This window comes from Peromyscus eremicus, chromosome 8a (genome assembly GCF_949786415.1).
Source record: "Peromyscus eremicus chromosome 8a, PerEre_H2_v1, whole genome shotgun sequence".
NCBI classification, from domain to species: Eukaryota; Metazoa; Chordata; class Mammalia; order Rodentia; family Cricetidae; genus Peromyscus; species Peromyscus eremicus.
In genome coordinates, this window is record NC_081423.1 from 81,944,556 (window position 1) to 81,972,384 (window position 27,829).

At 44.2% G+C, this 27,829-nt stretch overlaps 2 protein-coding genes across 3 annotated transcripts; both read right to left on the bottom strand.

Annotated features, from left to right (window-relative positions):
* Positions 1-871: 871 nt before the first annotated feature.
* LOC131916369 (keratin, type I cytoskeletal 28) lies at positions 872-10,886 on the bottom strand. The gene is made up of 8 exons (XM_059269681.1): positions 10,461-10,886; positions 9,576-9,658; positions 8,972-9,128; positions 6,773-6,934; positions 6,567-6,692; positions 2,458-2,675; positions 1,427-1,482; positions 872-1,191 (listed from the first exon to the last, which is right to left on the bottom strand). Exons 1-8 carry the CDS (start codon positions 10,884-10,886, stop codon positions 1,049-1,051), a joined length of 1,371 nt encoding a protein of 456 aa, XP_059125664.1. The 3' UTR covers positions 872-1,048.
* Positions 10,887-21,689: 10,803 nt separating this feature from the next.
* Krt10 (keratin 10) lies at positions 21,690-25,892 on the bottom strand. 2 transcript variants are annotated; one of them, XM_059269683.1, is made up of 8 exons: positions 25,314-25,892; positions 24,452-24,534; positions 23,947-24,103; positions 23,691-23,852; positions 23,476-23,601; positions 23,001-23,218; positions 22,321-22,646; positions 21,690-22,055 (listed from the first exon to the last, which is right to left on the bottom strand). In XM_059269683.1, the coding sequence occupies exons 1-8, from the start codon at positions 25,890-25,892 to the stop codon at positions 21,949-21,951; spliced, it is 1,758 nt and encodes a 585-aa protein (XP_059125666.1). In that variant the 3' UTR covers positions 21,690-21,948. The 2 variants fall into 2 exon arrangements, with proteins under 2 accessions (XP_059125666.1, XP_059125665.1); XM_059269682.1 differs by having other exon boundaries at positions 22,321-22,712.
* Between the last annotated feature and the right edge of the window lie 1,937 nt (positions 25,893-27,829).

Genomic DNA, 27,829 nt, shown 5'->3' on the forward strand with positions numbered 1-27,829 from the left:
AGACAGGCTTTTTTTTTTTTTTTTTTTTTTTTTTTTGCCTGCATATATGTCTGAGTACCACATGAGTGCATGGTGCTGAGGAGCCCAAAGAGAGAGAGTTAGATCCTTTGGAACTGGAGTTAGAGATGGTTGTGAGTCACGTGTGGGTGCCGGGAATTGAACCCCAGTGCTCTGGAAGAGCAGCCAATGCTCTTAATTGCTTAGTTCCCGGCTTACACATTTTAAATGGTTGAAAACATGGAAAGAATAACGTTTTCATGAAACATTAAATTATTTGCAATTCAAAAATCTCAGTGCCTCTAAATAAAATTTTATCTAAAGTAGTTGTGCCCATCAACCTATGGCTCTTTCTTTTAAAAGAAATTATAAAGCTGAGCAGTTGTGGATAGACCTAGGGTCTGCAATGCCTAAAATATTTCTGTCTGGGCCTTCCTGGGGAAAAGCTTCTATAATCTGTTTTGGAAAGGTCACCAACACGTGCTTTGTTGTGGTAGATCTGTTCAAAGGTTCTGTCACCCCCTCACCCCCCCACCCCCCCACCCCCGTCAGACTGGGAATGGTATCCTAGTTTGTGGATAATCTTGACATAGATTCTTGACAAAAATACCAGACACGCGCCATCTAGTGGTAGACTGTGCCAGTTGCAGGAGAATTTCTGAACGTTCCCAGATAGTTGGCACCTATGCAGACATGGTGGGATTTAAAGACTATGCCTAGGGAATATTTAATACTTATATGCCATGTGATCGTATTGATAGTTGTTGAAAACTAGAGTGAAATTCAGTGGAAACGTTTTCCATAGGGTCTTCTTAAGGAAAAAATAAATAAATCACAACTCAATATTAACCACCAGCAAAGGGAATGTGTGCTCATCAATTATTTTATTTATTTGGAACAGAAACACCCAACATCATGCGAAAGAAAACAGGTATTTTGTCTAAGGTCACTCATCTGTAATAGTAGAAAGCGTTTCTGTTCTCCCTGAGATGTAGAACAGTGCCGCTGTGTGGGCTCCGCCCCCAAGTTACTCTCTCCCCTAGCGTGAGAGTTAGAAGGGAACCCTCTGTTCCGCCTTCCCGTTGCTCATCTTGGACATCTTTTCCTCGATGGAGTGGATCCTCGACGACAGAACCTTTCCACGCTGATCTATTTCTTCAACCACCGTCTTGACCAGTGTGGTTTTGGATAGATCTAGGGAAGAAAACACAGGTGAATGGTGAATTCTTCCCAATAGATAGCGTGAGAGAGGAGCCCAACGTCGCACACATCAGGGAAGGAGTGTTGGGGTTTATAGTAAGATTTTGGGGTGTCTGGAGAGCATTTCCAGTGGTTAGAACCACTTCACGGTAGAGTTGGCTACCATGTGTGAGAGCTACTGATGGGAAGGGATTTTTCCGTTACAGAAATAAAACGAGGTTTTCGTTACCTTTGGGTGAATTCCCTGAGCTTCCAGATTCAAAGCCCTTTGCGCTGGAGCAGGAACTGAAACAGAGAAGAGTTTATTATTTTACATGGGTGCTCCTGGTCACTTTGGAAGCTTTTCATTGAGATACCGACTCAGCAGATCTCAGTTTTTACTATTGAAGAAAATATGACTTTGTGTGCAGGAGCAGGAAGTGATTACAAGTTATCTAAAGAGAGAATTTTTTTTTTAAAAATCATTATTTCCATTTGCCGTTTTTTTTCTTTTGGTGGTGGTGGTGATGGTGTGTGTGCATCTGTGTGATTGTGTGTGAATATGTGTGTGAGTATGTATGTGCATGAGTGTGTATGTGTGTGAGTGTGTCTGTGTGTGTCTGTATGTGTGAATATGTGTGTGTGTCTGTGAGTGTGTTTGTGAGTGTGGGTGTGTGTAGGTTGGCATCAGGAATCCTCCTTTATTGTTCTCAGCCTTATTTTTAAAGAGAGATTTATTTACTTTTATCTTATGTGTGTGTTACCTGAGTGTACACATATGCACCACATACATGCAGTGCTCTCAGAGGTTAGAAAAGGGCCTCAGTTTCCCAGGAACTGGTGTTACATGTGACAAGCATTTACCTACTGAGCCGTCTTCCTAGTCTCTCCCATTTGATTTTTTAAATCCAAGAATTAAACACTTAAGACATATGTACTAGCTTAAGAGAGATACATATAAAATATGCAATGTCCTAGGAGCCACACATACATATAGAATGTGTCCTGGGGGCATGTTCAGGGGCTTGGGGGAGGGGCAGGGGCCAGGAAAATCTTGAAATCACAATGCTTAACATGGACAATAGTGAGGAACTTGTGCAGGAATGATGGGAGTCGTTTGAGGCAGATAAGGGGGCTCCGTACAAAAATATAGAGAAAAAGATTCTAGAAGCAAGAGAAAGACATGCGCTTGTACAGCGGGAGAGAAAAACGGCTGGCTAAACGTGTGGCGGGCTCAGGGATAGAGCGTGGCTGTTGTGGGGAACGTCCCAACGGTCTTACTTTTCGTCTCCGTCTATGAGGCGGCAGTAGGTGTCGATCTCCTTCTCCAGGTGGGCCTTGATGTCCATCAGCTGCTCGTGTTCCAGTTTCTGGCCCTCGGTCTCGGTCCTGACCTGGTGCAGCTGCTCCTCCAGGGCGCTGATCTGAGCCTGGATGTGAGCCAGCTGCGAGCAGTAGTTGCCCTCGGTCTCCGCCAGGGAGCACTCCAGAGAGTGTTTCTGAGACATCAAAGAGCATACATAGCAAGGGATGGAATCACCGGTGGCGGAGTACCTAGCCCTGGGCTTCTCAGCATCTGCAGGACCACTCCCCAGGCAAGTAGGGGCCTGCCACAATAAGACAGGAGGTGGAGCCTGGCGTTGACCAGGTGGTGAACAGGCACTGGATGACCCCCAAGACTTTGTGTATTTTAACATTTACTTAGGGGTGTGTGTGTGTGTGTGTGTGTGTGTGTGTGTGTGTGTGTGTGTGTGTGTGTTGGGGGGCAGGGATGTGTCACAACATTCGTGTGGAGGCCAGAGGACAACCTGCAGGATTTGGTTCTTTCCTTCCACCATATGGGTCCCCGGGATCAAACTCTGGCTATGGGCCTTGGCAGCAGGTACTCTTACCCACTGAGTCATCTCACCGGCCCCCTAGAAGATATTTGACTGTTAAGATTTTGGTAACAATTTCTGTTAAGACCAACATGTATATAAGAGCACTTTGGGGGGGGGGCAGAACAGTAAGAAATCCACAAGGGATGATTTATACTTGAAAACTGTTTTTTTTAGGGGGGCTGTTATATCCAAGTCTTACTCCTTAACATCCCATTCTTCATCCTATTCTCATCCTGTTTCTCATCCTATTACCACCCTATTCTCATCCATTCACGTCCTATTCTCATCCTATTACCATCCTATTCTCATCCTATTACCATCCTATTCTCATCCTATTCCCATCCTATTCTCATCCTATTCTTCATCCTATCTTCATCCTATTCCTCATCCCATTCTCATCCTGTTCTCGTCCTATCCTCATCCTATTCCTCATCCTGTTCTCATCCCATTCCTAGGCCTGCTGGGCTCTTGTTTCCTTTTCTGACCCGTCCTCGATTTTCTGTCATTCACCGAAGCCCCCTTTTTAAAGCAGTTAAGACGGAATGAATCCTTTCCCAGGGTAGGCTGTCAAGGCCAGAGCTCATAACACGCAGGTCGTCGTGTCTACACCACTCCTATGCACATCCTGCTTCCTCTCGCCTTCCATACACTGTAATTTGCCCCGCCACCTGATCCCTGCCCAGCTGTGGCAATTTCCCTCTTTTCTCATCATACATAAATATATATGTCTGGGTAGTTATTACTTCTGATATCAGTCATTATCAGAATGTCCACCACCTCTTCCGCTCCCTCAATTTCCTCTTCTTCTTGTGTGATGTGATTGTGGCTCTTACGTCACAGGGAATGAAGCCTGGATTAGAAGGAGATGCAAGGCTCTGCCTGGCATTCTTGAAGGCGGTTTGGCTCAGTGTGTACAAAATAAATGCATTTTGTTTTAAAATGCTTTCTTTTTATCTTTCCGTGTGTGTGTGTGTGTGTGTGTGTGTGTGTGTGTGTGTGTGTGTGTGTGTTGGCCAAAGAACACCCTTGGATGTCGTTCCTCAGGTGATATCTACTCATTTGTTCAAACTTCTTTTTTTGTTGTTTTCGAGACAGGGTTTCTCTGTGTAGTTTTGGTGCCTGTCCTGGAACTCACTCTGTAGACCAGGCTGGCCTCAAACTCACAGAGATCCACCTGGCTCTGCCTCCGAGTGCTGGGATTAAAGGCGTGTGCCACCACCGCCCAGCTTAATCATATTTTATAGTCAGCCTGGGGCTCTCTGATTCAGCTAGACTGGCTGGTCAGTGGGCCCCAGGGATCCCCCTGACTCTACTTCCCAGCATTGGGATTACAAGCTCATGCCACCATATCTGCCTTTTTTTTTTAAACATGAATTCTAAAGATTAAACTCATAGCCTTGTGCTTGCCTGGAAAGCCCTTTACCAACTGAGCAACCTCTCAGTTCCCTGTCTTTATTCTTTATTGCAATATAGTGTTATCATTTTAAGGATGCTTTGTGTAATGCCAAATATATGATGTATTGATTCAACCCTAGGATCACAAAGGAGGAGTTAGGTAGCAAGATATTCATCACAACAGGCAGGCATCGGTCTCACTGGGCTGAGACTCTTAGGACACTGACTGACACTGGCTGCTGCCTCTGGAGAGGCTGCTGGGCTCTCCAGGAGCATTCGAGCAGAAGGTGACCAGTGCGGTCATGACAAATAGCAAGATGTCAGGGAGGGCTGTACCCACAGTTCAAAACCTTGAAGCCTCACTTCCCTTCACTGGGTATTCCTTTATAAGATGACTAATACCCTGGGAAGTCAGAGGGGGCAGGATCTCTGAGCTGCTTCCACAGGGAAGGTTGGGTGCTGACGAGAGAGGACCAGATGAACTTGGAAGTTCCCATAACACAGGAAGCAACTACTTACATAAATAACTCCCAACCTCTAATTGACTTGTGTTCTACCTGTGGGAAACTGAACTTAGAATTTATCTTGACCAAGAGTCTCAGGTATGGAAGCTAGGCTAACCAGTATCACTCTATAATTTGGTTACACTGGCTGTTAAATGGATTTTTGAGGGGTTAGTTATTTCCTGACCCCAAAGCATTACTTCCAGGATGGGTGATCTGAACCTCAAATCTAATTGCTTCATGATTTCACTGCTTCTCTGTGAAAATGGTTATACTGGGTGGTCTGAACCTAGACTCTAACTGCGTCACGATGTCATTGTTGCTATGTGAAAAGGCTTCTATTTCTGATGCGGGAATTTGAGAATTTATTTTCCACGCTGTTTTTCAGAAACACAGGGAGAAGTCACCCCTGCAGAAGGAGAAGATTGTTCAGGGTTCTGATGGTTCCAGGGATGAGAGGATGCGGAAGGAAGGTCTAGAGAGCCAGCTATGCTGAGGGTGAGGGGAAGAGGGGCATGCTGGGTAAGCTGGGGCTCAGCCAATTGTAAGAACACATCTTCTGTCTAAATACTACTTAGAGACAGAACATAGAACCTGTTCTATGTTTTAAGGTTGCTAAATCAAAAGATCTTTCTAGTAGACTGAGCCATGGAGTCCTTCGTGAGTGGCTTGCTGTTCTCATTTGCATAATAACTATTTCTTCATTTATGTGACACCCTACCATCCCCAGAGATTACAAAAGGTCTTGTGGAGATGGGGAACCCTTGGGCTACATGCTTGCCACAATTCTCAGCGTCAAGCCTTTTGGATACTGCCAGCTCACAGTCCTGACCAAAAGCAGGTTTTAGAACTGGGTTGTTTCCATGGTAACCATTGAAGTCTTTTCTCCCGGATGTGCCTAAGAGGCTGAGTGCCACAGGCTCTGTGGGGTGTGTGCTATGGAATGAGAGCTTTTCTGTGTGGGGTGTGGGGACAGATAGTGCCCATGTCAGGGTTGGTGTGTACCTTTAAAAATTTTTTTTATGTATATGGGTGTTTTGCCTGCCTGTATCTGCATGCATGGATGCAATGCCTGCAGAAGACAGATGCCTTGAGGCTGGAGTTACAGTCAGTTGTTAGCTGCCCTGTGGGTGCTGGGGATAGAAGTTGGGTCCCCTGGAAGAGTGATAGGTTCTCTTAACTGCTGAGCCGTCTCTCCAGCCCCGTGCACCCTTTCTGTCTAGGGTTTTCTCAGTGTTGGGAGATATTGGTGTGACCCATCCTGACCTGTGTGGTCAAATAACGCTGGTCCTGTCCCTTAATGTTTTAGCTGAAACAACACTGCCCAGTTCTGGGGGTTGAATTAAGTATGCTCAATGAACTATGCTCAGAGGGGAACTGGGTGCCAGGCTGGTTATTTTAACAAAATGAACTCTGGGCACTATCCAGGAAGGAAATGGTCAGCGGTGTCAAGAAGTCTGTGAGGAAGACCGCCTCTCTTTCTGTCTCCTGGGATGCCTTTTCTGCTGTCTTCCCCTGTCTCTGGTAAGCATTCATTGTAGGGAGGGAAAGAAGGGCTTCTCATAGGTTCTGGGGACTCAGGAAGCGCAGCCGGCCTGGTGTCAGCACCTACCGTTGCTGAGAGTGACTGCAGCTCAATCTCCAGAGTCTGCAGTGAGCGCTTCAGCTCTGTCAGCTCCGTCCTGGCCGAGGTGGCTGCACCCAGGTCATTGGAGATCTGCTGCTGCAGCGTGGCGCTCTGGAAGGCAGGGTGCACAGGGTCACACTGAGTCTGGCCTGCTAGCGTGGAAAAGACAGAGCAGGTCTGGCTCCCCTCACCTTCTCCTGGAACCAGGCCTCGGCATCCCTGCGGTTCTGCTCTGCCAGGCCCTCGTACTCCGCTCGCATGTTGTTCAGTAGGACGGTGAGGTCCACACCCGGGGCTGCGTTCATCTCCACGTTCACGTTGCCTCCCGCTGAGCACTGCAGAACCTTCATTTCCTGGAGCGAAGTGCAAGTGACTGTCCATATGCCACCTGAGAGGGTTTTATAGGTCCCAAAGTCCCCAGAGTAATGTGTCCTTTATGGGTCCTATTTAGTCTGTGCTCACACCAGTCCTCCATCTTTCCGACCATTCTTCCTTCCATATTCTATCCATCTATCCATCTGTTCTTCCTTCCTCCTTTCCTTCCTTCCTTCCTTTCTTCCTTGTTTTTATGAGACAGGGTTTCACTCTGTAGCTTAGACTAAGCTATAACTTGCTCTGTAGACCAGGCTGGGCCTTGAACCTGGGGATCATCCTGCCTCAGTCTCCCAACTGCTGGAATTATAAAGTTGAACCATTAGCCATGTGGTGGCGGCGGCACATGCCTTTAATCCCAGCACTTGGGAGGCAGAGGCAGGTGGATCTCTGTGAGTTCAAGGCCAGCCTGGTCTACAGAGTGAGTTCCAGGACAGCCAGGGCTACACATAGAAGCCCTGTCTCGAAAAACAAACAAACAAAAAAGTTGAAGCACCATACCAAGCCCAACCATACCAGGGGCCAGTGAGATGGCCCAGCTGGTAAAGGTGCTTGCTGCCAAATAACCTGAGTTCAATCCCCGGATCCACAGGGTGGAAGGGGAGAACCAGCTCCTGGAAGCTGTTCTGACTTCCACAGACATACTGCGGCATGCGCATGGTCCTCTCTCCACAACAAATAAGTAAAATGTAATAAAAAAAAGACAACCATGTCTCCCACTTAAAAAATATGAAAGGATTACAAAGACCAGCGAATTTATTCAACAAATAATTGTCAACTTTCATGTTGATGGACTAGAGTGGTGAAAACTACCCCCCCCCCCCAAAGTCCCAGCCATTGTGGACTTTTCACCTGTGGGACACTAGCTTTATTGAGTGACTATTGGATGTGGACACTGTTCTGAGCATGTGCTAAAAAGCCTGAGCACTTTAGGAAGCAGACAGTCCCTTCACAGATTAGGATCCTAAGGCACAGAGCAGGGAAGAAACAGGCCTAAGTTGCTTGCTGGGATCTGGTCAGACGGGAGAATGAACAGGGCTCCCCGACTCCTGAGCACCGGTTCTTAGTGGCTCCCCTCTCCAACTTTGGCACTCAGGAGTTTGTCTAGGATGGTACTGTCAGTCTGTCCTGCCGGGTTCTCAAGCAAAGCAACGATCCCTATTGGTTCATAGAATAGCTCACCTTTTCATCTGGGCTGATTGCAAATGGTTGATTCTCAGGTTTCTCCCCTAGACCCTGCTGACAGGGACTTGCTATTTAGCCCAGGCTGGCCTCCAGTTCACAATCCCCTGCCTGCCTCCACCTCTCAAGTACCAAGATTACAGCAGTGTACTACCATGCCTGGTGTACTTCTGTTCTCTTAAACCAGATTTTGATGTTATTTAAATCTGACTTTCTAGTTAAGAATATATATATATATATATACATATATATATACATATATATATGTATGTATATGTACACACACACACACACACACACACACACACACACACACATACACGTTACCCCTGAAAAGCTGCTACTAACTTATTTCTGTACTTTGAAGTTCTGTGTAAGATTCCATATAAAGGAAAATTCTTGTTGCGGTGGAGTTTCGAAATCAAATTATTTGCAGTTAGCACCCGCCACAGAGTGCAGTAAAGGCTCTCAGGGGTCATAATGTGGGTGGCTTTTCACCCCACGCCCAGTGCAGTCCAAGCTGCCTTCTTTCAGTTGCTGTGACTTTAAGGGGACATGGATCCCACTGTGCTCCAGGCCCTTCCTCTGGTTATCTTGTTTGGGGGTCACTCTCCTGCTAACCAACACACCCTAGTGACCTTATTCTTCCAGTGCTATGCTGTACGACACCCCTCTCCTTTCTAACTTTCCTTCCTCTTCTAATGTTCTTGTGGGAGGCAAATAGGTTCCACGTGTGATTTCCATGAGCACAGATGAATGCTGGGATTGCAGCACCTTCCCTCCCTACAGTTTTCACCCACGGAGTTGTGACAGGACTTAGGTGAAGCGTCTCCTACCTCTTCGTGGTTCTTCTTGAGATACGTCATCTCCTCACTCAGTGATTCATACTGCAGCTCTTGGTCCGTCCTGCAGAGGGTCAGCTCGTCCAGGACACGGCGCAATCCGTTGATGTCCGCTTCTACATTCTGGTGTAGGGTGAGTTCGTTTTCATACCTTGGGGGGAGGTGAATTTAAATGAATTTCGGTGCAAGTTAGACCTCTCCAAGAACCTGAAGGTGTCAGCCTCAACTCGATGTCAACTGGACATCTGAAACCGAGTCAGGACTCTATATATAAAAATCCACAGAAGAAGCTCTGTGTGGTAGCCTGTGTCTGTAATCCAAGAGCTCAGGAGGCTGAGGCAGGAGGATTGTGAGTTCTAGACCAGTCTGGGCTACACGGTGAGACCCTGTCATAAAACAAAACAGCTATGCACAGAGAAAGACCCTTCCTTTGGTCAAGTTGTTGTTTTGGATCAGAAATCCTTTGATTCCTTTACTCTTTGGGGTTATAATTTATTTTACTTGAGATGAAAAGGAAACATTTTTTTTTTTTTTTTTTTAAACAACGTAGACCGACCGGAACTTCATTTTGGGGCCATGACTGTCATTGGTCGCTTACTTTAGTCGGAAATCGTCAGCAGCCAGTCTGGCGTTATCAATCTGCAGAATTATATTAGCATTAGCAGCCGTGGAAGAGATAATCTAGAAGAAATTAAACGGGAGTTAGCAGAAATAACTTTGCTTTTGTCATTTATTATTTAAGAAATAATTAAGCCGGGCGGTGGTGGCGCATGCCTTTAATCCCAGCACTCGGGAGGCAGAGGCAGGCGGATATCTGTGAGTTCGAGGCCAGCCTGGGCTACCAAGTGAGTTCCAGGAAAGGCGCAAAGCTACACAGAGAAACCCTGTCTGGAAAAAACAAAAAACAAAACAAAACAAAACAAAACAAAACAAAAAAGAAATAATTAAGCCTTTGCATCAATTTTTAATTTAGGCAATTATCAAAATATTTAGAATTTAATTTTTTAAAAAAAGTAGCAATGTTTTAAATTTGTTCTCATAATTGTCTTATGTTTAGAATAAAGTAATTTATAATCTATAAAAGTATTTAAAAATAAACAGTGGGAATTAACATTTTAGTTACATTGAAATTCATGAATCAAGGTTCCTAATTTTAAGTAATGAGGATTATTTATTAAAATTAAATACAAATTATAGAACAGCCATCACGCATTCCTGTTTGTCATTCTATATACTTTTGCTGGAAGTTACTAAGTTTTAAAAATTTGGCTAGTTCCAAGTTTGTGATTTTTACCTTGCTTTTAATTTACTCATGTATTTTTTTTATGTTTATGAGTGCTCTATCTTCATGCACACCAGAAGGAACCTGATTCCATTACAGATGGTTGTGAGCCACCCTGTAGGAAATCGGAATTGAATTCAGGACCTCTGGAAGAGCAGTCAGGTGCTCTTAACCTCTGAGCCATCTCCCCAGCCCCCTTACCTTGCTTTTAAGGTCCTCGATGGTCAGATGATACCGGCTGTAGTCATTATCAAGTCCACGGCAAGATCCGGGTCCGTATTTCTCATGCCAATTCTTGATCTGTCTCTCTAGCTCGGAATTTGCCTCCTCCAGGGCTTTCACATTATCCAGGTAAGAGGCCAGGCGGCTGTTAAGATTCTGCATGGTGACCTTCTCGTTCCCAGAGAGGAGACCCCCTTCATTTCCAGAGAAGCCAACAGCAACAGCATTTCCCAGGGCACCGGTGGCATGGCTCCCACCAGGAGCACCGCTCAGTGTCCCTCCTAAGGCCCAAGAAAATCCACTACCAGCAGCCGAACTGCCGCCGCCTGCTCCTCCGCTGGGTGGCCTCAGGGATCCGGACTGCAGGCCAACGTGCCTGGATCCGCCAGAAAACCGGAGAGACATGGTGCCGGGCCTAATGTTCCGCTTGTCTGTGGGCAGCTGTAACTTCAAAGGAGAACAAAACATCACCGGCTTGTGGGTTCTTTGAGCTTTTTATACACAGATATGGGGGTTGTCTCGAGTTGAGTGGTGTCTGCCGAGAGAGAAATGGCATCATTTAGATTAGCATGAAATGATGTATAATTGGGCGATTTAAAAAATAATTAATGCCTAACATCCCCCGGTGTTGCTTCAGGATATTTGTTATCGTGCATAAAGTAGGGCTTAGTTCTATATTAAGTTCATTATTTTGACTTTTAATTTTGAGTGAGTAACCCTTTTCTTTCATCTAGAGACCCTATGAACATACTGTTATTATCTAGCGCAGGGGCTAATAGAGTGTTGAAGGCTAAGTGGGATTGAGATAGGGCCCTGTCTGCCTGGCTTACCATGAAGGTGGATGCAGGATTATTAGATACAGAAACAGGTATTTTATTCCATGAGAACCAAAAAGCATGTAATTTAAATAACTATATCCTTGGTAATTTGCCCTTCTTTCCATAGCTATGACACCTATGTATAGTCTTGGCTGATGACACAGTGTATGGCTACCATGTCTAGTGTACTATGTTAAACACAGAAATGGAAGATGTGGAGCTAAATAAATGTAGAAACAAAAAGATATTTTTTTTATAGTCTTTAGGGAATTGTTAGTTCCAGACAGAGGCTGGATCCTGTTTAGCTTTGTATGCTAGACCAAGGAGTTTGGGATGAATCTTAAGTAAAGAGCAGAGGGAAATATCAAGTTGATTCTGAGAGAAGAGGAAGTGGTCTACCTGGGGGGAGGAGCCCACTAATTGGTGATCCGATACCAAGTGGTCAGCCCTGAAATCATGTACATGCAAGCCACACTGAACAGACACAGCAGCTTGTATTTGACATATGTGTGCATATGTATGTAACAATAACAATTAAAGAAGAGGAGGTCAGGAAGTGATAGGGAGTAGGGGTGAGGGGTGGGGTGGGTGTGGGAGGAGTTGGAGGAAAGAAAGGGAATGGAGGGAAATGATGTAATTATTTTTTAATTAAAAAGTAGCAAAAGAACCAAGTTGAAACGAGTTGATAAGGCTAACTACAGGGGTAGCAGAGAGGTCCAGGTGGGAAAGATGAACGTGGTGATGTGTAGAATAGGGTGGAGTTGAGAGGGAATGGTAATTGATTGACATTTGAGAGTAAAGGAAGAATTGACATTTGAGAGTAAAGTAAAGTAAAGATTTTTTTTTTTCCTGACAGGATCTTACTATGGATCAAGCTTGGAATTTGCTATGTACCTCAGGCTGGCCTTTAATTAGTGATTCTCCTGCCTCAGTTGGCCAAATACCACTATAATAAGTACGCAGTGGCTGGGGCTGACTCTGATAATTAATTTCAGATGCCAGGAATCATAATGTTCACTGAGATGGGATTATGGCAGGAACACTAAGTTTACTTTTGGATGAACTGAATTTGTGAGGTTGCTGGGATATCCCAGATAAAGATGGCTGCTGATAGGGGAAAACCTTCATGTTTAGAGTAAGCTCACTGCTCTGGGCAAATGCCTGGCCAGCAAGGTGTAAAGGGGTTGCTAGGCAGAGTTGAGGGTCTGGTTCTCATTTCAGCTGATGTTCAATTATGTATTTGGAAGTAATCCTGTGCTGGATTACAGACAGAATGATGGAGGTTTGGGGGATCTGGAGACAGGAGCAAGGAGAGGGTGCCAAAGAAATTCCTGGTGCTTTAGAGAAAATGACTGGGCGACTGACCGCATAATTATATAGAAAGAAGAAATGATATCAGAGGAACAGGTGGGCTGAGGAAAGAACTTGAGTCATTGGATGTCTTTATGTCACAGAGGAGGAAAGAGTGAACATGACGTGGATAAAGTTGAGGGAAGGCTGATTAAAGTTGCTTTGTTAATCTGTTTTCCATTGCTTGAACAAGACACCGGAAGCCGACTATTTTGTAAAGAAAAGAGATCTATTTTGCTGACAGTTTGGAATGTTGAAAATCCAAGATTGGGTAGCACCATCTTTTCAGCTTCTGGTGAGGTTCCCTTTGTATCATGATGTGGTAGAGAAATGAGAAGGGAAACAGCCATGTGAAGAAGGAGCAAGGTCTTGCAGATGGTCTTGCTTTAAAAATAGCCCTTTCTCAAGAGCTGCCTGGGTCCCACAAGCAAAACTGGGTCAATCCTCTTTGAGACAGTGTCCCTAATGAACAGCGAATCGACCATCTTCCCTGTGTTCAACCATGGAAAGGTCCCACTCCCTCAAAACCACCACACCAGGGACCAGGTCTCTAGCACATAAGCCTTTAGAAAACTTATATAAACCACCTTCAAACTCTAGCAATTGGAGGGTGGAGAACAACGTACATAATTTTAAAACAGGTAGAAGCCCAGATGTCCAAGTCCAGGGACCAGCCATGAGGACTGGATTCAACATCACTGGAATGAAAAGTCAGGAGGAGATTAGGCTCCAAAGTCATCGAATACTAGACCAGGACCTCCTGGACATGAAGTGTCTTGTGATGTCTGGAGGTGGGCAGGAAATGGACCATCAGCCAGTTGCTGACATCTTTGGATGATGGGCTAACAAGAGTATGTGGTAAGGGGCACTTGGGTGGCATTCTTCCTCAAAAGAATTTTAGCATAAAGATTTAGTGGCACAGGCCTAAGGGCTGGCTCAGTGGGTGAAAGTACTCACTCTGCAAGCGTGAGGCCTGAACTTGAGTCCCCAGAACCACATAAAAGCCAGACTAACTCCAGAAAGTCTACAGGGGGCTGGTGGGTGGAGACAGGAGAATCCCTAGAAGCTTGTGGGCCAGCTAGTCTGACATATGCAATGGGACAAGCCAACGGAACTAACACAAAACCAACACAAAAAGACCCTGTATCAAACAAAGTTGAAGTTGAGGATTAACATTGGACTTCTGACCTCTACGTGAATTGTCCTTTGACCTCTACATGGAGGCCATAACATGTACAAGCCTGAATTATAGACACACACACACACACACACACACACACACACACACACACACACACACGCACACATACATCGCATACATATACACACAAATAAAAAAGAATTAAGTGGCACAAAGCTGGGAGTAGCATTGGAGATGGAGAAGATTTGGACTTATAGTATCTTATATTATCTGAAAGTCCATAGATGGGGTGTGTGGAAGTGGGAGGGGAAGGAAAGATTCAGGGTGGTGCTGGAGGACAGAGAGAAGATGGGAGTGGGAAAATGTCAGGAGAGAGACCAGAACAGGGTTGGGGACTAATGAGAGGCTTCTGATAGATGACATGGTAGAGGATAGCTGTTCTGTCTATGACCTTGTAACACCAGCCCTGGAGATGTAGCAGGTAACTGTCCTACCTACCCATGGCCTTCAAGTACTGGGGCATGGCTTGGGGCTACCCTTGAGACCTGAGACGTAGACTGCTTGCTCTCTTTCCCTTGTGGGACTTGGATGCTTGGATGGTCTGAGGTGGAAGAACAGTGTGGGACTGTGCCTCACCTTTCCAGGATCCTGTAACAATTCCTCTGTTCTGTCTTGTGAGTTTTATTTTTTTCTTTTTTGGTTTTTCGAGACAGGGTTTCTCTGTGTAGCTTTGCACCTTTCCTGGAACTCGCTTTGGAGACCAGGCTAGCCTCTAACTCATAGAGATCCTCCTGGCTCTGCTTCCCGAGTGCTGGGATTAAAGGCGTGTGCCACCACCGCCTGGCTGAGTTTTCCTTTCTTAATAAATCCCTTTGCCCTTTAAGCAGACTCTGTGGATTTCTCACTTTACATGGCGCCCAATGTGGGGCATGAACCCATGACCCTGGGATTAAGAGTCCCATGCCCTACTAACTGAGCTAGCTGAGAGATTCATCTGGGCAAGGCAGGACCTGAGAAATTTCTGTCTACATGACATTGCCAAGACACTTCAGAGGAAAGATACATTAGAGGGTTAATGCTGTAAGACATAGATTTTTTTCCACTAAATCTTTCCCTTTTCTTTTTCTTTTTTTCAGAGAGTCTTGCAGAAAAAGTTCAAATAAATTGTCAAAATGTAGTTTAAAAATTCCCATCTCATCAGTTTGTTTAGGTACCCGAGGGTGTGCTTGACATTGTACCCAGAACGTGGAACGGTTCAATAAACAGCAGCTGTTATCACTGATAGTGGTGACACTGTGTGTGTGTGTGTGTGTGTGTGTGTGTGTAAGAGCTGGAGAAGTGAAGCTGAAAGTGAAGGAGATGAGAGCATGGAGTCGTCCCTGAGGCGGTGGCTCGGAAGGGAGAGATGAGGAGGGTTGAATGGAGGGACTGGGGGGGACTTTGGAATGAGTAGCTTCAGGTTCAGGTGGAGAAGTACGGAATTGTGTTATCTCTAGGACAGTCAGGGATGTCGCCAGGACCTGAGTTGCCATAAGCCTGATGCTGTGGTCAGCTGGTACTGCGGCCAACATTGGCATGGTCTTTAAATGCATGGCCTGGGCAAAGGTGCAGGATATTTTTAAAGTTAGGAAGAGTCCTAGATATCTCTTAATTCAGTTCCTTATTAGCAGGTTAGCCAAATAAGAGGCAGAATGCCAAACATTTTATTCAGGATTATTAGGCACACGCCAAGTGAAAACTTGTTTGTTCAAGGTAACTTGAAATTCTCATGCTGAGATTTACTTATTCTTTGAGAATTTTATAGATGAACGCAATGTATTTTGATCACATCCATACCCCTTTCTAACTCCTCCTGAACCTACATCCACACATCCCTTTCCCAACCAGAGGGTCCAATTATCAGTGCTCATATCACACGGACATGGAACCATACACTGGAGCATGGACAACCTAGCAGGGAACCACACCCTTAAAGAAAAATGACTTGAGGACACTATTTTGCTTATGAATAATTACTCTGTATGCATGCTGATTTGCATACTTACTTTGCATATTGTTGTCCACACTCTAAATGTTTGTGCATTGTGAAATCATTCTTTTGATTGAGTTGTTGGAAACTGAAACATTAATATAGCACATTAGCAGACATTGAGAATTTAAAGTGTCTCCAGTGCTTTATTATTACATAAATGGCTTCCTTATTATTATTCCTATTAGTTATTACTAATTATTTCTTATAATAATTATAATTAAAATTAAGCAACAAGCAGACAAATAATTGGTGTAATATGACTGCATTTTCATATGTAAGTAAAATATTCTAAGAGAAAATTTTATGTCAAAGTAAGGGAGAAAACAACAATGCATTTATAGAAGTAGATTTTAAGTGTCATCATAATAAAGGTATGTGATGTGTCAGTTTAATTTAGTCATTTCACAAATATGCAAATTCCAAGATATTATAGTATATAAAATAAACATGTGTGAACATTACTTATTAAGTAATAATACGAATGGCACACACACATATAAAGTTTCCTCCTAAGAAGCATATACTTAAATAAATCAATTCTCTGATCCCACGTTGGTGGCCATACTTGCCCCTGCACACTATTTCCACTAGGAGGCAGTGCTGGTCTTCAAATGGATGCCACAGCTTGGGTGTATAGGGCAGAAGCTCTGCCCTCAGATGGAAGTGGTTAATGAAAGACCAGATTGCCTTGAATTGATAGGGCACAGTGTAGATTTCAAAGGAATTTCTTACGCATCATCTCAAGGAAGCTGAAAATCGGAAAGGGAGAGATTTCCTTTCGTGTAAGCTAGGTGGTTGTTGTTGTTTTCTACTTGACCCAAACTACTGTCACCTGGGAAGAGGAATCCCAGACTGAGAAAATACCTCCATCAGATTAGCCTCTAGGCAAGTCTATGGGGGCATTTTCTTTAGTTATGATTGATGTGGGAGGGCCCAGCCCATTGCGGGTGGTGCCAACCTTGGGCAGGTGGTCCTGGGAGAAATAGCTGAACCTGAGCTTGAGAGCAGGCCCGCAAGCAGCACTCCTGCATGGTCTGGGTTTCAGTTTCTGGTTGCTGGCTCCTGCCCTGCTTGAGTACCTGCCTTGGCTTCCTTGATGGACTGTGATTTCAGGGTGGTAGATGAAACAAACTTTTCCCTCCTTCAAGTTGCTTTTGGTCACAGTATTTATCTTGCGGTAGTCCTAGGTTTGGTTTCCAGCACCCACATAGCAGCAGTGTATGAGACGCCCTCTTCTGGCCTGCACAGGTACTGCACGAGTGGAGTGCTAGGCCGCCAGGAGGCAAAACACTCACATACATAAAATAAAACAAGCCTTAAAATAAAGAAATATTTAACAAACACCTATTATATACCAGGCTCTATGCTAGCAGCAGGCATTACAGACAGAAGAACATACATTCTCAATTCTTATGAACTTTTTTGGGGGTGGGGTGGGTTGGGGAGTTGGTCCTAAGTAAATAATCATAAAATAGAAATTGTGTTAAAAATTAGGGAAAGAAACAATATACAACTACTGAAAAAGACTTAGTTTCTTAGCTGGGGTACTCTTTTAAAGAAATGACATCAAGTAAATACAAGAAAGATGAAAAAATATTTTCTAGGCAGGGGTATGATGAGGCATTCTTAGAGTGGAAAAGAAAGTAATTATGAATAAAGTATTTATATTTAATCCCAGGAGATGTTAGTTTGTTTTATATTAATATAAGTTACCAGAGACAGGATATACTAAAAGGATTATTTTTAGCTAATGGTTCTGGAGATTCAAGAACAGAGCATTGTCCTCTTCTTCGGCTAGGACCTCGTGATGACGGCGTCATGGAGGGAGTGCCATGAAAGGGAGAGATGACATGGTGAGGTAAAAAGCCAGAACACCGAGGTGTCAGGATCACTCTTTTTTTCTTTTTTAAATAATAGTTTATTTAACTTTATTTTATGCGCATTGGTGTGAGGGTATCAGATCCCCTGGACCTGAAGTGACAGACAGTTGTGAGCCGCCATGTGGGTGCTGGGAATTGAACTCAGGTCCTCTGGAAGAGCAGCCAGTGCTCTTAACTGCTGAGCCATCTCTTAGGATCACTCTTATACAACAACACTTTCAGAAGACTAACTCAGATCCCATGAGAACTCCATCGGTTCCTTCCAAGGGTGGTGCCCACAATGATCTAATCAACTCCCAGTAGGAGTTTCAGTATTTCTGAGCCTTGTCATACTAGTGACCGACTTTCCAGTACACGAACCTCTGGGGAACACACTCAAACCATAACCAATCCACAGCAGGAAGGAAGATTTTGGTGCCTTCAAGGGACTGGAGGAGGGATGGATGGGATCAAGAGGCAACTAATAAAACAGCGTATTGGGCTTGGGGAGGGACCTTAAATTTGATTCTGAGCACGAAAGGTAACCATTGAGAAGTTTAAGCAGGGAGTTTTTCTTGTTTGTTTGCTTTTTTTTTTTTTTTTTTTTTTTTTTTTTTTTTTTGTCGTTCTGGCTGGTGTGTGGAGGGTAACTGGTGATGGAATAAGAATCAGTATGAGAAATCATTTGAAAGTCACCCATAGTAATTTGGGGGAGATGTTAAGGTGAGTCAGAGCTGAGCTAGATGGTATTGTGATAATTTTGAAGACAGTCTAAACAGCACCTGGCAGTGACTAGCTGTGGTAGTGAATGGCAATGGGTAGGAGTGAATGGAAAAAAGAAGAACCAAGAATTGTTCTTACACCAGGCTTTAATCTTTGTGAGTTTGAGGCCAGCCTGGTCTACAGAGCAAGTTCCAGGACAGGCTCCAAAGCCACACAGAGAAACCCTGTCTTGATACACCAAAAAGAAAAAAAAAAAAAAAAAAGAATTGTTCGTGTAGTCGGAAACAGAATGGTCCCTAATTGAAGTCTACACTGTAATTGTCAGGAACTGTGAAGATATTCCCTTACACAATGAAATGGGCTTTACAGATATGATTGAATTAATGATAAACAATCGTGATTCTGAGGAAGTTTTCTTAGAGCAGTAGTAATGGAGAGCTTGGGTGCTGTGCCTTGTAAACATGTTCCTGGCTGGCCTAGATTTCACATTCTTTCTAATTAGCTCCTTTCTGCCACCCTCCAGGATCAGTTCAAGAGCCACGTTTTCCAGAGACCTTCTCTGACATGCTATTTTGAATTCCCGGGTACCTTGTCCATGATCTTTAGTCTCCAATGAACACATCTTCTGTGGCATGTATGATGGGAAGTGGCTGTGTCTTCATTTGTTTTACGTTCAAGATCGAGCATGTGTGACATAGTTCGCACAGCTGTGCTTGTTGAACGAATGGATGCGTCGTAGCTACTGGATTAGATTCCTGGGCACGCCAAACTCTCCTTTCCTCTTGGTAGGTGTTAGGGGTGGAAGACACTCAGGACACATGGCTAGCTGAGGTGCCGATTGACATATCCAAGTGGACACTCCCAGCACTACCAGTGCCTGTTCCAGAGTCCCGGTCCCTCTCAGCACTTCTCACCTAGCCCCCTAGCCTAACCATCTCCAGTCCCTGAACTTTTCGCTTCCTTTTCTCCAGCTTCTCTTTCCTGTGTAACTCAGCCATTTTGGCCACACAGTCTTGGCCTCTTTGTCCATGTGCTCATCTTGGTTCTTCTCCCCCTTCTGGTCCCCTCTCTTGCTCCTCCCTCTTCTCTTCCTCTCTCACTCCCCCTCCCTTTCTCATGGCCCAGTCTATTTTGCTGGCCATGCTCAGTCTGGACTCTTCTAGATGTCTCTGGCTGTATTCTCCCTCTTATCTACAATAAAAAACCTTCTTCTCAACCATACCCAGGAGCTGTCGTGTCCTCCTTTTCATTCAGCAGAGTCCTGGGATTGGTTGTGAAAAGATCTTATCATGGATACTCAGAGGTACAACAAACCCTTGCCGTGGTTCAGCAGCCTTGTCCTTTCTCCTACAGTTGCCTCTGCTGTCCCTGTCCCCCATCTTCTTCATGCCGGGAGGGTTCTCTAACGCTTACAGTGTTTATTACCTCCTCAAAGGGGCTGCTCATTTCACCCTTTGCCTTCTCAATGCCAGAGGAACAGGGAGAATAATGGGTCCACTGCTCTGGTTGTTCAGCATTTAGACGCCTTTCCCCACCTTCCCATTTGGAAGCATCCTCACTGGTTATGGTCTAGTCCCTAGTTATCTGCTAGGGCTGGGGTTGCTACCACTGGAGGAAAGAAAAGTACTGAAGGCAGAGAACTAACCAAGCTTCTAGCACATGGAGGGCCCTGGGTGTCATGAATACTCCTGACCTTTTGGGCTCAACTGAATCATTTCCATTTTGTTTACAAAGTGTTTAAAATAATCATATAATAATTGTACAAAAGAGTTGGTCTCATTTGCATTGTCATACAGTGGCAGTGAATACGTTCTGAGTCTTAGTCCCCAGCGTTTCCGGGTTCACCTTGGGAGGTACTGCACTTACTTATTTGGGTATGACTCACTAATTTTGTTGCTTAACCAGCACTTATTGGGCTTTACCAATCTGTGTTGAAAACCTTGCTAGGGTGGGGTTTATAGTGATACGTAGCGCAGGCCCAGCCCTCTTCTCACTAGTATTATAATCTAGTTGAGATTTACACTGGGATACAATTTAGCATCCCAAGGGAGTCTCAAAGTATATAGACTGAGAAAGTTTCTCTTATAGAGACTCTTGATATGAAAAGAAAGCCTGATTCTCAATGTCTGAGGAGGGGCACTTCCCCCTGAGGCACATTCTAAAGTGTGTTATGTATCAGGGCAGGGTTTACTTAGTGGAGTCCCACTGAAATGGCAAGGGATCAGGCCTCAGATCTTGAAAAACACTGGCGTTCAAATCAAGAAAGATGCTGAAGCTGCTATTCAATGGATATGAGCAATCCACAAGCACACCATGAATTTCCCCTTTTAGTAGAGTACTAAGTGATATCAGTTGGTATCTTAGTCAGGGTTACTATTGCTGTGATGAAACTCCAGGACCAAAGCAACTTGAGGAGGAAGTTTATTTGGCTTATGCTTCCTCACCGCTATTCATCATGGAAGGAAGTCAGGGCAGGAATCTGGAGGCAGGAGCTGATGCAGAGGCCATGGAGGAGTGCTGCTTACTGACTTGCTCCTCATGTCTTGCTTAGCTTGTTTTCTTACGGAACCCAGGACCACCAGCCTGGGGTTGCTCCACCAACAATGAGCCGGGCCCTTCTCCATCAGTCATTAATTTAAAAAAAAAAAAAATGCCTACAGGTCTGTCTGCCTATAGCCTAACCTTAGGTTGGCATTTTTTCCATTGAGGCTCCCTCTTCTCAGATGATTGTACCTTGTGTCAAGTTGATACAAAACTAGCCAGCACAGTTGGGGTCTAACTGGTTGAGAGATACAATTCAATGTATACTGGAAGGACAAGGGTCTTTAGTAGCAATTACAAAAGAGTTGGGAAAAGCAGGAGACTTAGAGATGTGTGTTTGGACACACTGCCATCACCTGGCATATAAAATAACTTTATGGGCCTCATAGCAATTTTGATATGATTTCTGTTGGACTGGTTGACTTTTGTTAGATTTCTGTTGGAAGACATATCTTTAGTATATAAGAACTGAGAACCAATATCAAAGTGGAAGAAAATAAAGTCAGAAAAGATGAGAAATAATAAGGAGATTGTGAAACTTCCTTTTATTTGGGAATCTTGTTTGAGATGACTTCAAAATTTCCAAGATTGAAACAATTTAAAGCTAGAGAGCTGGGAGTTCTCCACACATTCTGTATCTTTAGTAAATGTAACCTTGGGGGAATTATGGACTTTTTCACCCACATTACTCATATTGGTCTGAGCACACCCACACAACTGAATAATAATTCTGACAAATTTAGATAGTTTGCATCAGTAAGAAAGTTTATTGAAATTCATTAGTAAATGAGAAATTCATTAGTAAATGAGAAAGTTTTCTTTTTTTTCTCCACAAAAGAACACTTTCTGATAAATGAAAAGAAGAAATACAGAAACCACAAAACACCTTGTAGACCCTTAATTTCAAGGAGCGAACCTATTTCCATAGACCATTAAGACAGAAGTGTTTTCTTGGACATTTTGTTTTCCACACGTCTGTGCAGTGGCCTGTGCAAAGAGCAGCTTAATAGAAGTGTTTCTTGGTTTCTGATTCAATCATAGACGAAAGGACTCTACCGTCAGGTGTCACCTCCTCAATAATCGTCTTGATCACTCTGGTTTTGTTAGTATCTGTGAATAGAAAAAAAAATTAGAATTTAGATGAAACGACTTGTAGGATCTTAGCTTAACTAACAAGTTAATAATATTACAAAGCTAAGATAATGCATCTTTCCCAAGATGTCCTAAAAAAAAAAATCCAAGCTGTAGATTTTCCCAAAACTCTACTAAAAACACAAACGGAAATCTAAATCGAGATTTTCATTGTTTTAAAATCAGCTCTTGAGTTTAAAGAGCAACAAAACCATTGGAGAAAGTTAAATCTAATTCAGATTACCCCAGCTAGTTTCTGCTGACCTTGGTCCTTTAGACGATTGGTCGCCACCGGACCCGGAGGACTTGAATCCTCCGCTTCCGCTCTGGCCTCCGCCGGAACTTCCGCCGTGACCGCCACCGCTGGAACTTCCGCCGCCGTAGCCACCACCGGAACTGCCTCCGTGGCTGCCGCCGCCGCTGGAGCTTCCGCCGCCGTAGCTGCCGCCGCCGCTGGAGCTTCCGCCGCCGTAGCTGCCGCCGCCGCCGCCACCGGAGCTTCCGCCGCCGTAACTGCCGCCGTGGCTTCCGCCGCCAGAACTTCCGCCGCCGTAGCTTCCGCCGCCAGAACTTCCGCCGCCGTAGCTGCCGCCGTGGCCGCCGCCGCGTCCGCCGCCGTAGGATCCGCCTCCGGAACTAAATGGAGTGTGAGGGTCAAATGTGGTCACTTCTAACGTGGAAGCGTCAGGTTGCGCTCCAGATTAGTATTTTGTGAAAATACAACCCAGTCGAGTTTGTCTATTAATACTCATCCATTTATCCATCCATAAATATGTATACACACAGCCCTAATTCCTGAAAACATCCCTGCTCCCCTCCTGCCTCCTCGCCCCACCCTCGGGCTTTTCCTTGGGTTTGGAGAAGCTTGGCCATGTGGACTTTTGAACGAAGCCAATGGGGGAACTTGGCAGGTTTCCAACATACCTTCCCTCTCCTTCCAGCAGGCTGCGGTAGGTTTGGATCTCGTTCTCCAGTCTGGTCTTAATGTCTAGGAGTTGTTGATACTCTGCGTTCTGGCACTCGGTCTCAGCCCGAATCTGTTGCAGCTGCTCCTCCAGGACGGAGATCTGGCCTTGGATTTGGGAGAGCTGCACGCAGTAGCGACCTTCTGTTTCTGCCAAGGAGGCTTCCAGCGATTGTTTCTGAGAAGAAGGTTTTAGTTAAGTGTAGTGAAACATGGAAATGCTTCAGTAAGACGTCGTAGAAGAAAAGTGGATAGGGTTCCTGCTTAATGGCAGTATTGCAGTTTGAGCATCACTGCCTCGTGCTAACAGTTCTTTCCCCGCCCAAAGCTGCGATTTCGTTCCATTTTCTTGCACACCCCCTTCCGCCCCCGCCCCAAACTCATTTTTAGCATGAAATAAAATGAATGGAGCCCATTTTACAAGGTTTAACATACCAGAGCCAGTTGGGACTGTAGTTCGATCTCCAGACCCTGAACAGTACGTCTCAATTCAGTAATTTCACTCTTATGGCTGGACATTTGTTCAATGTTGCTGTCGATTTCTGTGGTGAGTTCCTTGCTCTAGAGGATTAGAAACGGGAAAAGATAAGAACATCCGTGCATGATAACAAAATCTCCAGGAGCTTCGCTTAGAAGGGCAATGAACTTGCCTTCTCATTGAACCAGGTTTCTATATCCTTGCGATTCTTTTCTGAAAGTTGTTCATATTGGTTTCTCATGTTGTTCAGTTTTTGAGTCAGGTCAACTCCTGGAGCAGCATTCATTTCCACATTCACGTCACCGGTGGACACGTTCTGAAGGTCTCTCATTTCCTATTGGAAGAGCAGTTAGATTTAATGAATGCACCATGACCAAGATGAACTTTTTTTGGGGGGGGGGAGGGAGGGAAATGTAATTTTGTGTCACCTCTTCATGGTTCTTCTTCAGGTAAGCCAGCTCTTCAGTCACACTCTCAATCTGCATCTCTAGGTCAGCCTTGCTAAGGGTCAGCTCATCCAGCACCCTGCGCAGGCCGTTGATGTCGGCCTCCACACTCTGGCGCAGGGCCACCTCATTCTCATACCTGAAACAAGCAGGACACAGACACTGGATATACAGGAGAATGAAGGTGTTCCCGGACAAAGACTGACTAAAATGCAAAGACAGATTGGATTTCATATCATGGCAACATTTGTAATACACGAATTCATGTAGGAATATTAATAGTTTGATACGAAGAGTTAGCTGTTACTTTAAAACACATCTTCCTTTAAAGATTAACCCAAAGATATTATTTCAACTAAAAACCTTCTTTAACAGCTCAGAACTGTTTCATGCTGGATGAGTTCAGGAAAATATAAATGCTGTTCTGGGCATCCAAGGTCATGGTTAAAAACACCTGCTTTATTTGTACCACATCCACTTAGCTTACTTCAGCCTGAAGTCGTCAGCTGCCAGCCTGGCATTGTCGATCTGCAGCAGGACATTGGCATTGTCAGTTGTCAGGGTGAGGATCTGGAGGGAGAGACAAAGATCAGGTGGGTTGATGGCTTTTAGAGTAGCATAGGTTCATCACATTTTTATGTAGTTCTCTTCCAGAATCTTGGAAGGAGGTCAATTTCCGTATAGACTATTACAGACTGGCCCATATCACAAATATGTTCCCTTGTAGTTTCTGTGCTTTTCTAGCCACGATTCCTTTCCGAACACTGGCTGGGATTGTGTAGGTATACTTCTGCAATTAGGACTCTCTCCTTTACAGTTTGGGAGTTTCCTGTGTTGCAGCTAACTTTTGAGTGACTCACGTCTGTATTTCTTTAATTTGTTATGAATACTTCTAAGTGCATATACCCTGAATTTATAGATGTATTTGATGGAGTCCCTAGAGATAAGGAGTATCTCATTTCTATATTGGAAAGTTGGTATTTCTTGCAATGTTGGTGCTGGATATGGCTTACTTGTTATCAATCTCAACGATATATATACATATACATATATATATATACACACACATATACATAGGATCTAGTATATTTTAACTGTGAACTCATATGTTTATTAAAACCGGAAAGGTTCTCAGTCATCTGTCATCCTGGAAGACAAGGCAGCACACATGCTAGATGAAGATAGACATAGCATGCCTTCATCACTGTCTCAGAGGAGACTTGGTTACACTAGACACGACAAAAATAGCAGGTAGACACAGTAATCAGCGGTACCATACTTAGCTTACTTTCATCTGTCTGCATTACATGGATAGAAGATTTAAAGCTGGAATTTAAAATGCCCCTTACCTGGTTCTTAAGTTCTTCAATGGTTTGATAGTATTTGCTGTAGTCCCGGGGCTCTCGCTGGCTTGAGTTGCCATGCTTATCATACCACTCTTTGATTTTACCTTCCAGCTCATAGTTTGACTCTTCCAGAGCCCGGACTTTATCCATGTAGGAGGCCAGACGGTCGTTCAGGTTCTGCATGGTTACCTTTTCATTTCCAGAGAGAAGGCCGCCACCATCTCCTCCATATCCACCACCAAAGCCTCCTCCGTAGCCACCTCCACCATAGCTACCTCCACCGAAGCTGCCTCCTCCATAGCTGCCTCCTCCAAAGCCTCCACCAAAGCTGCCTCCTCCATAGCCTCCACCGAAACTGCCGCCTCCAAAACCTCCATAGCCACCTGATGAGCCCCCAAAGCAACCTCCACCAGAGCTCCCACGGCTAAAAGAGCCACCGCTGAACCCCCCTGAGCTAAACCCCCCACCATGGGAGCTTTTGGTGCTGGAAATTCTGAGGGATGATCCTCCACCACCTCCTCCTCCTCCTCCTCCACTGCGGGAGGAAGAGTACTGCTTGCTGGAGCTGTATCGAACAGACATGGTGGTGTAGTGTAGCCCAGGGAGTGCCTGCTACCAAGGACAGTGACAAGCCTTTATATACTGAGAGGGCGTGTCTCTTAGGTCCTCGGGTTTGCTTGCTTGTACGGTTTTCTTTTTGCCAGCTTTGCATCTTTGGCTGATGATTGCATAAATTATCTGCAGTAATAACCAATACCTTTTCAATGCTTTTGAATTTGCCCTGGGTACCACAGAAGATTTGCTATGTTGAAACTGAAAATGGGTGGAGTTCAGATGAGTACATTTTACCTTTTGGAGACCATTGAGTAACAATTTTTCTAATGCTCATTTAAAGTTGTACTCAGTATTGGCTAAGTATGAAAAGTAAAAGAAATCTGGTTACAAATTGAAGTTGAAATAAGAATTTTTCAGATTCATGTTTTAAACAGCTTTCAGAATTGCAGTAAGTAGCAAGTGTGCTGGGATCATGCTGTAATAAGGACCATGAAACTAAGTAAACAACAAAAATAGAATATGCTGAACTATTTTATTAGTGTTGAAAAGTTGTCACATTTACAAAGCACAATTTAGGAAATATTATATATATAATGTATTACACACACACACACACACACACACACATATATATCTTATGTAGAGGATTTTTTATTTGGTAAATGAGAGTATATTCATATTTTTGCCTAGGAAACTGTACACAAGGAGTGACTAAGGAATCTTCAAATGCAATGATGCTACTATTTTAACTGTGAAATCACCAAGCTATTCGGGGTTATTTCCTACTTTGAAACTCATGGTTAAGGTCCATGTGAAGATCACCATGTAGCAATTCTGAGCACAAGAATGTAGAACTAGTCCGCAGTGCTTTAGGTTTTGACTGATTGCAAAGGGAGAATTTGGGTCTGTTTTTCTGCAAGTACAAGTTTTCTTATAACAGTGTAAACCCAGATTGCAGAGTGGCACCTGCTGTGAGACTTAGCACGAGACTTGCACCTCTGTTCTCAAGCTAGATTTTCCTTCTCAAGAAACAAGCAAAACACATTTCCCTGGATCCACTGTGCACAGATTTCAGCGGGACGGCATCTAGTGAAGTATTTAATTGGGACTTTACATGACATAAAATTATTTTATATCTACCCTTAGGCTATGACATTGCTCTTGTTAAAATATGTTATACATACATTTATATGTATAGATTCACACATGTTTTAGAATTATGTAATGCTTTTTTGAGCTAGGGTGATTTAAAAATCTCTAGAGTAACCCACTGACATAGGGTTAGCAGTTACTGTCTCAGTTTTGTGTCAGGAAGGTGAAGCTGAGAAAGGCTGTGATTTTTCCTAAAGCTGCCTGAAATGTGGTCGAGTCTTGGCTTTGCCTTTTTCTACTGTTCCACTCTATGTATACATTCTCTGCTGTGGTGCATTTGGTGTTAGACTCCAATTCCCACCACGTGCTTCTCCCCATGGGAAAAAGCAAAACCAAAAGAAAATGGAAGCAGGAACATATTGAAAGCACTTGGCACGACTCCATTAGTAATTGCTTTTTCAAATTAAATGTGTAGCTGCACATCCCACAGAACGAGAGCTACAGAAATAGTTTCTGCAGGGAAAGGGGTTGAGGGCATTAATGAAGAGTTGCTTGTTGGGCTGCAGGTTACTACCAACAGATTGCAGCGCCTCTAACTTGTCAGCACCTGCAAGTAGGGCAGCAGCTGAAAGAAACAAAAGCCCTACGCATGGGAATTGATTCCTGTGAAGATAACAACGTACAATACATGGAGGCCGTGACAAATCGGGGAAAAGAAGACTCTGACAGGTTCAGAGAGGTGAAGCCTGGCTGTTGAAACTCGATGGAAAAAGCAAAGAGCCTTTGATTTTACTGATAATCACCACAGATTTGGGGTTTTGATTTTCCTTGGTTCACTCTGGCATTAGCTTTTAGTTTTCTGTGCCAGTGAA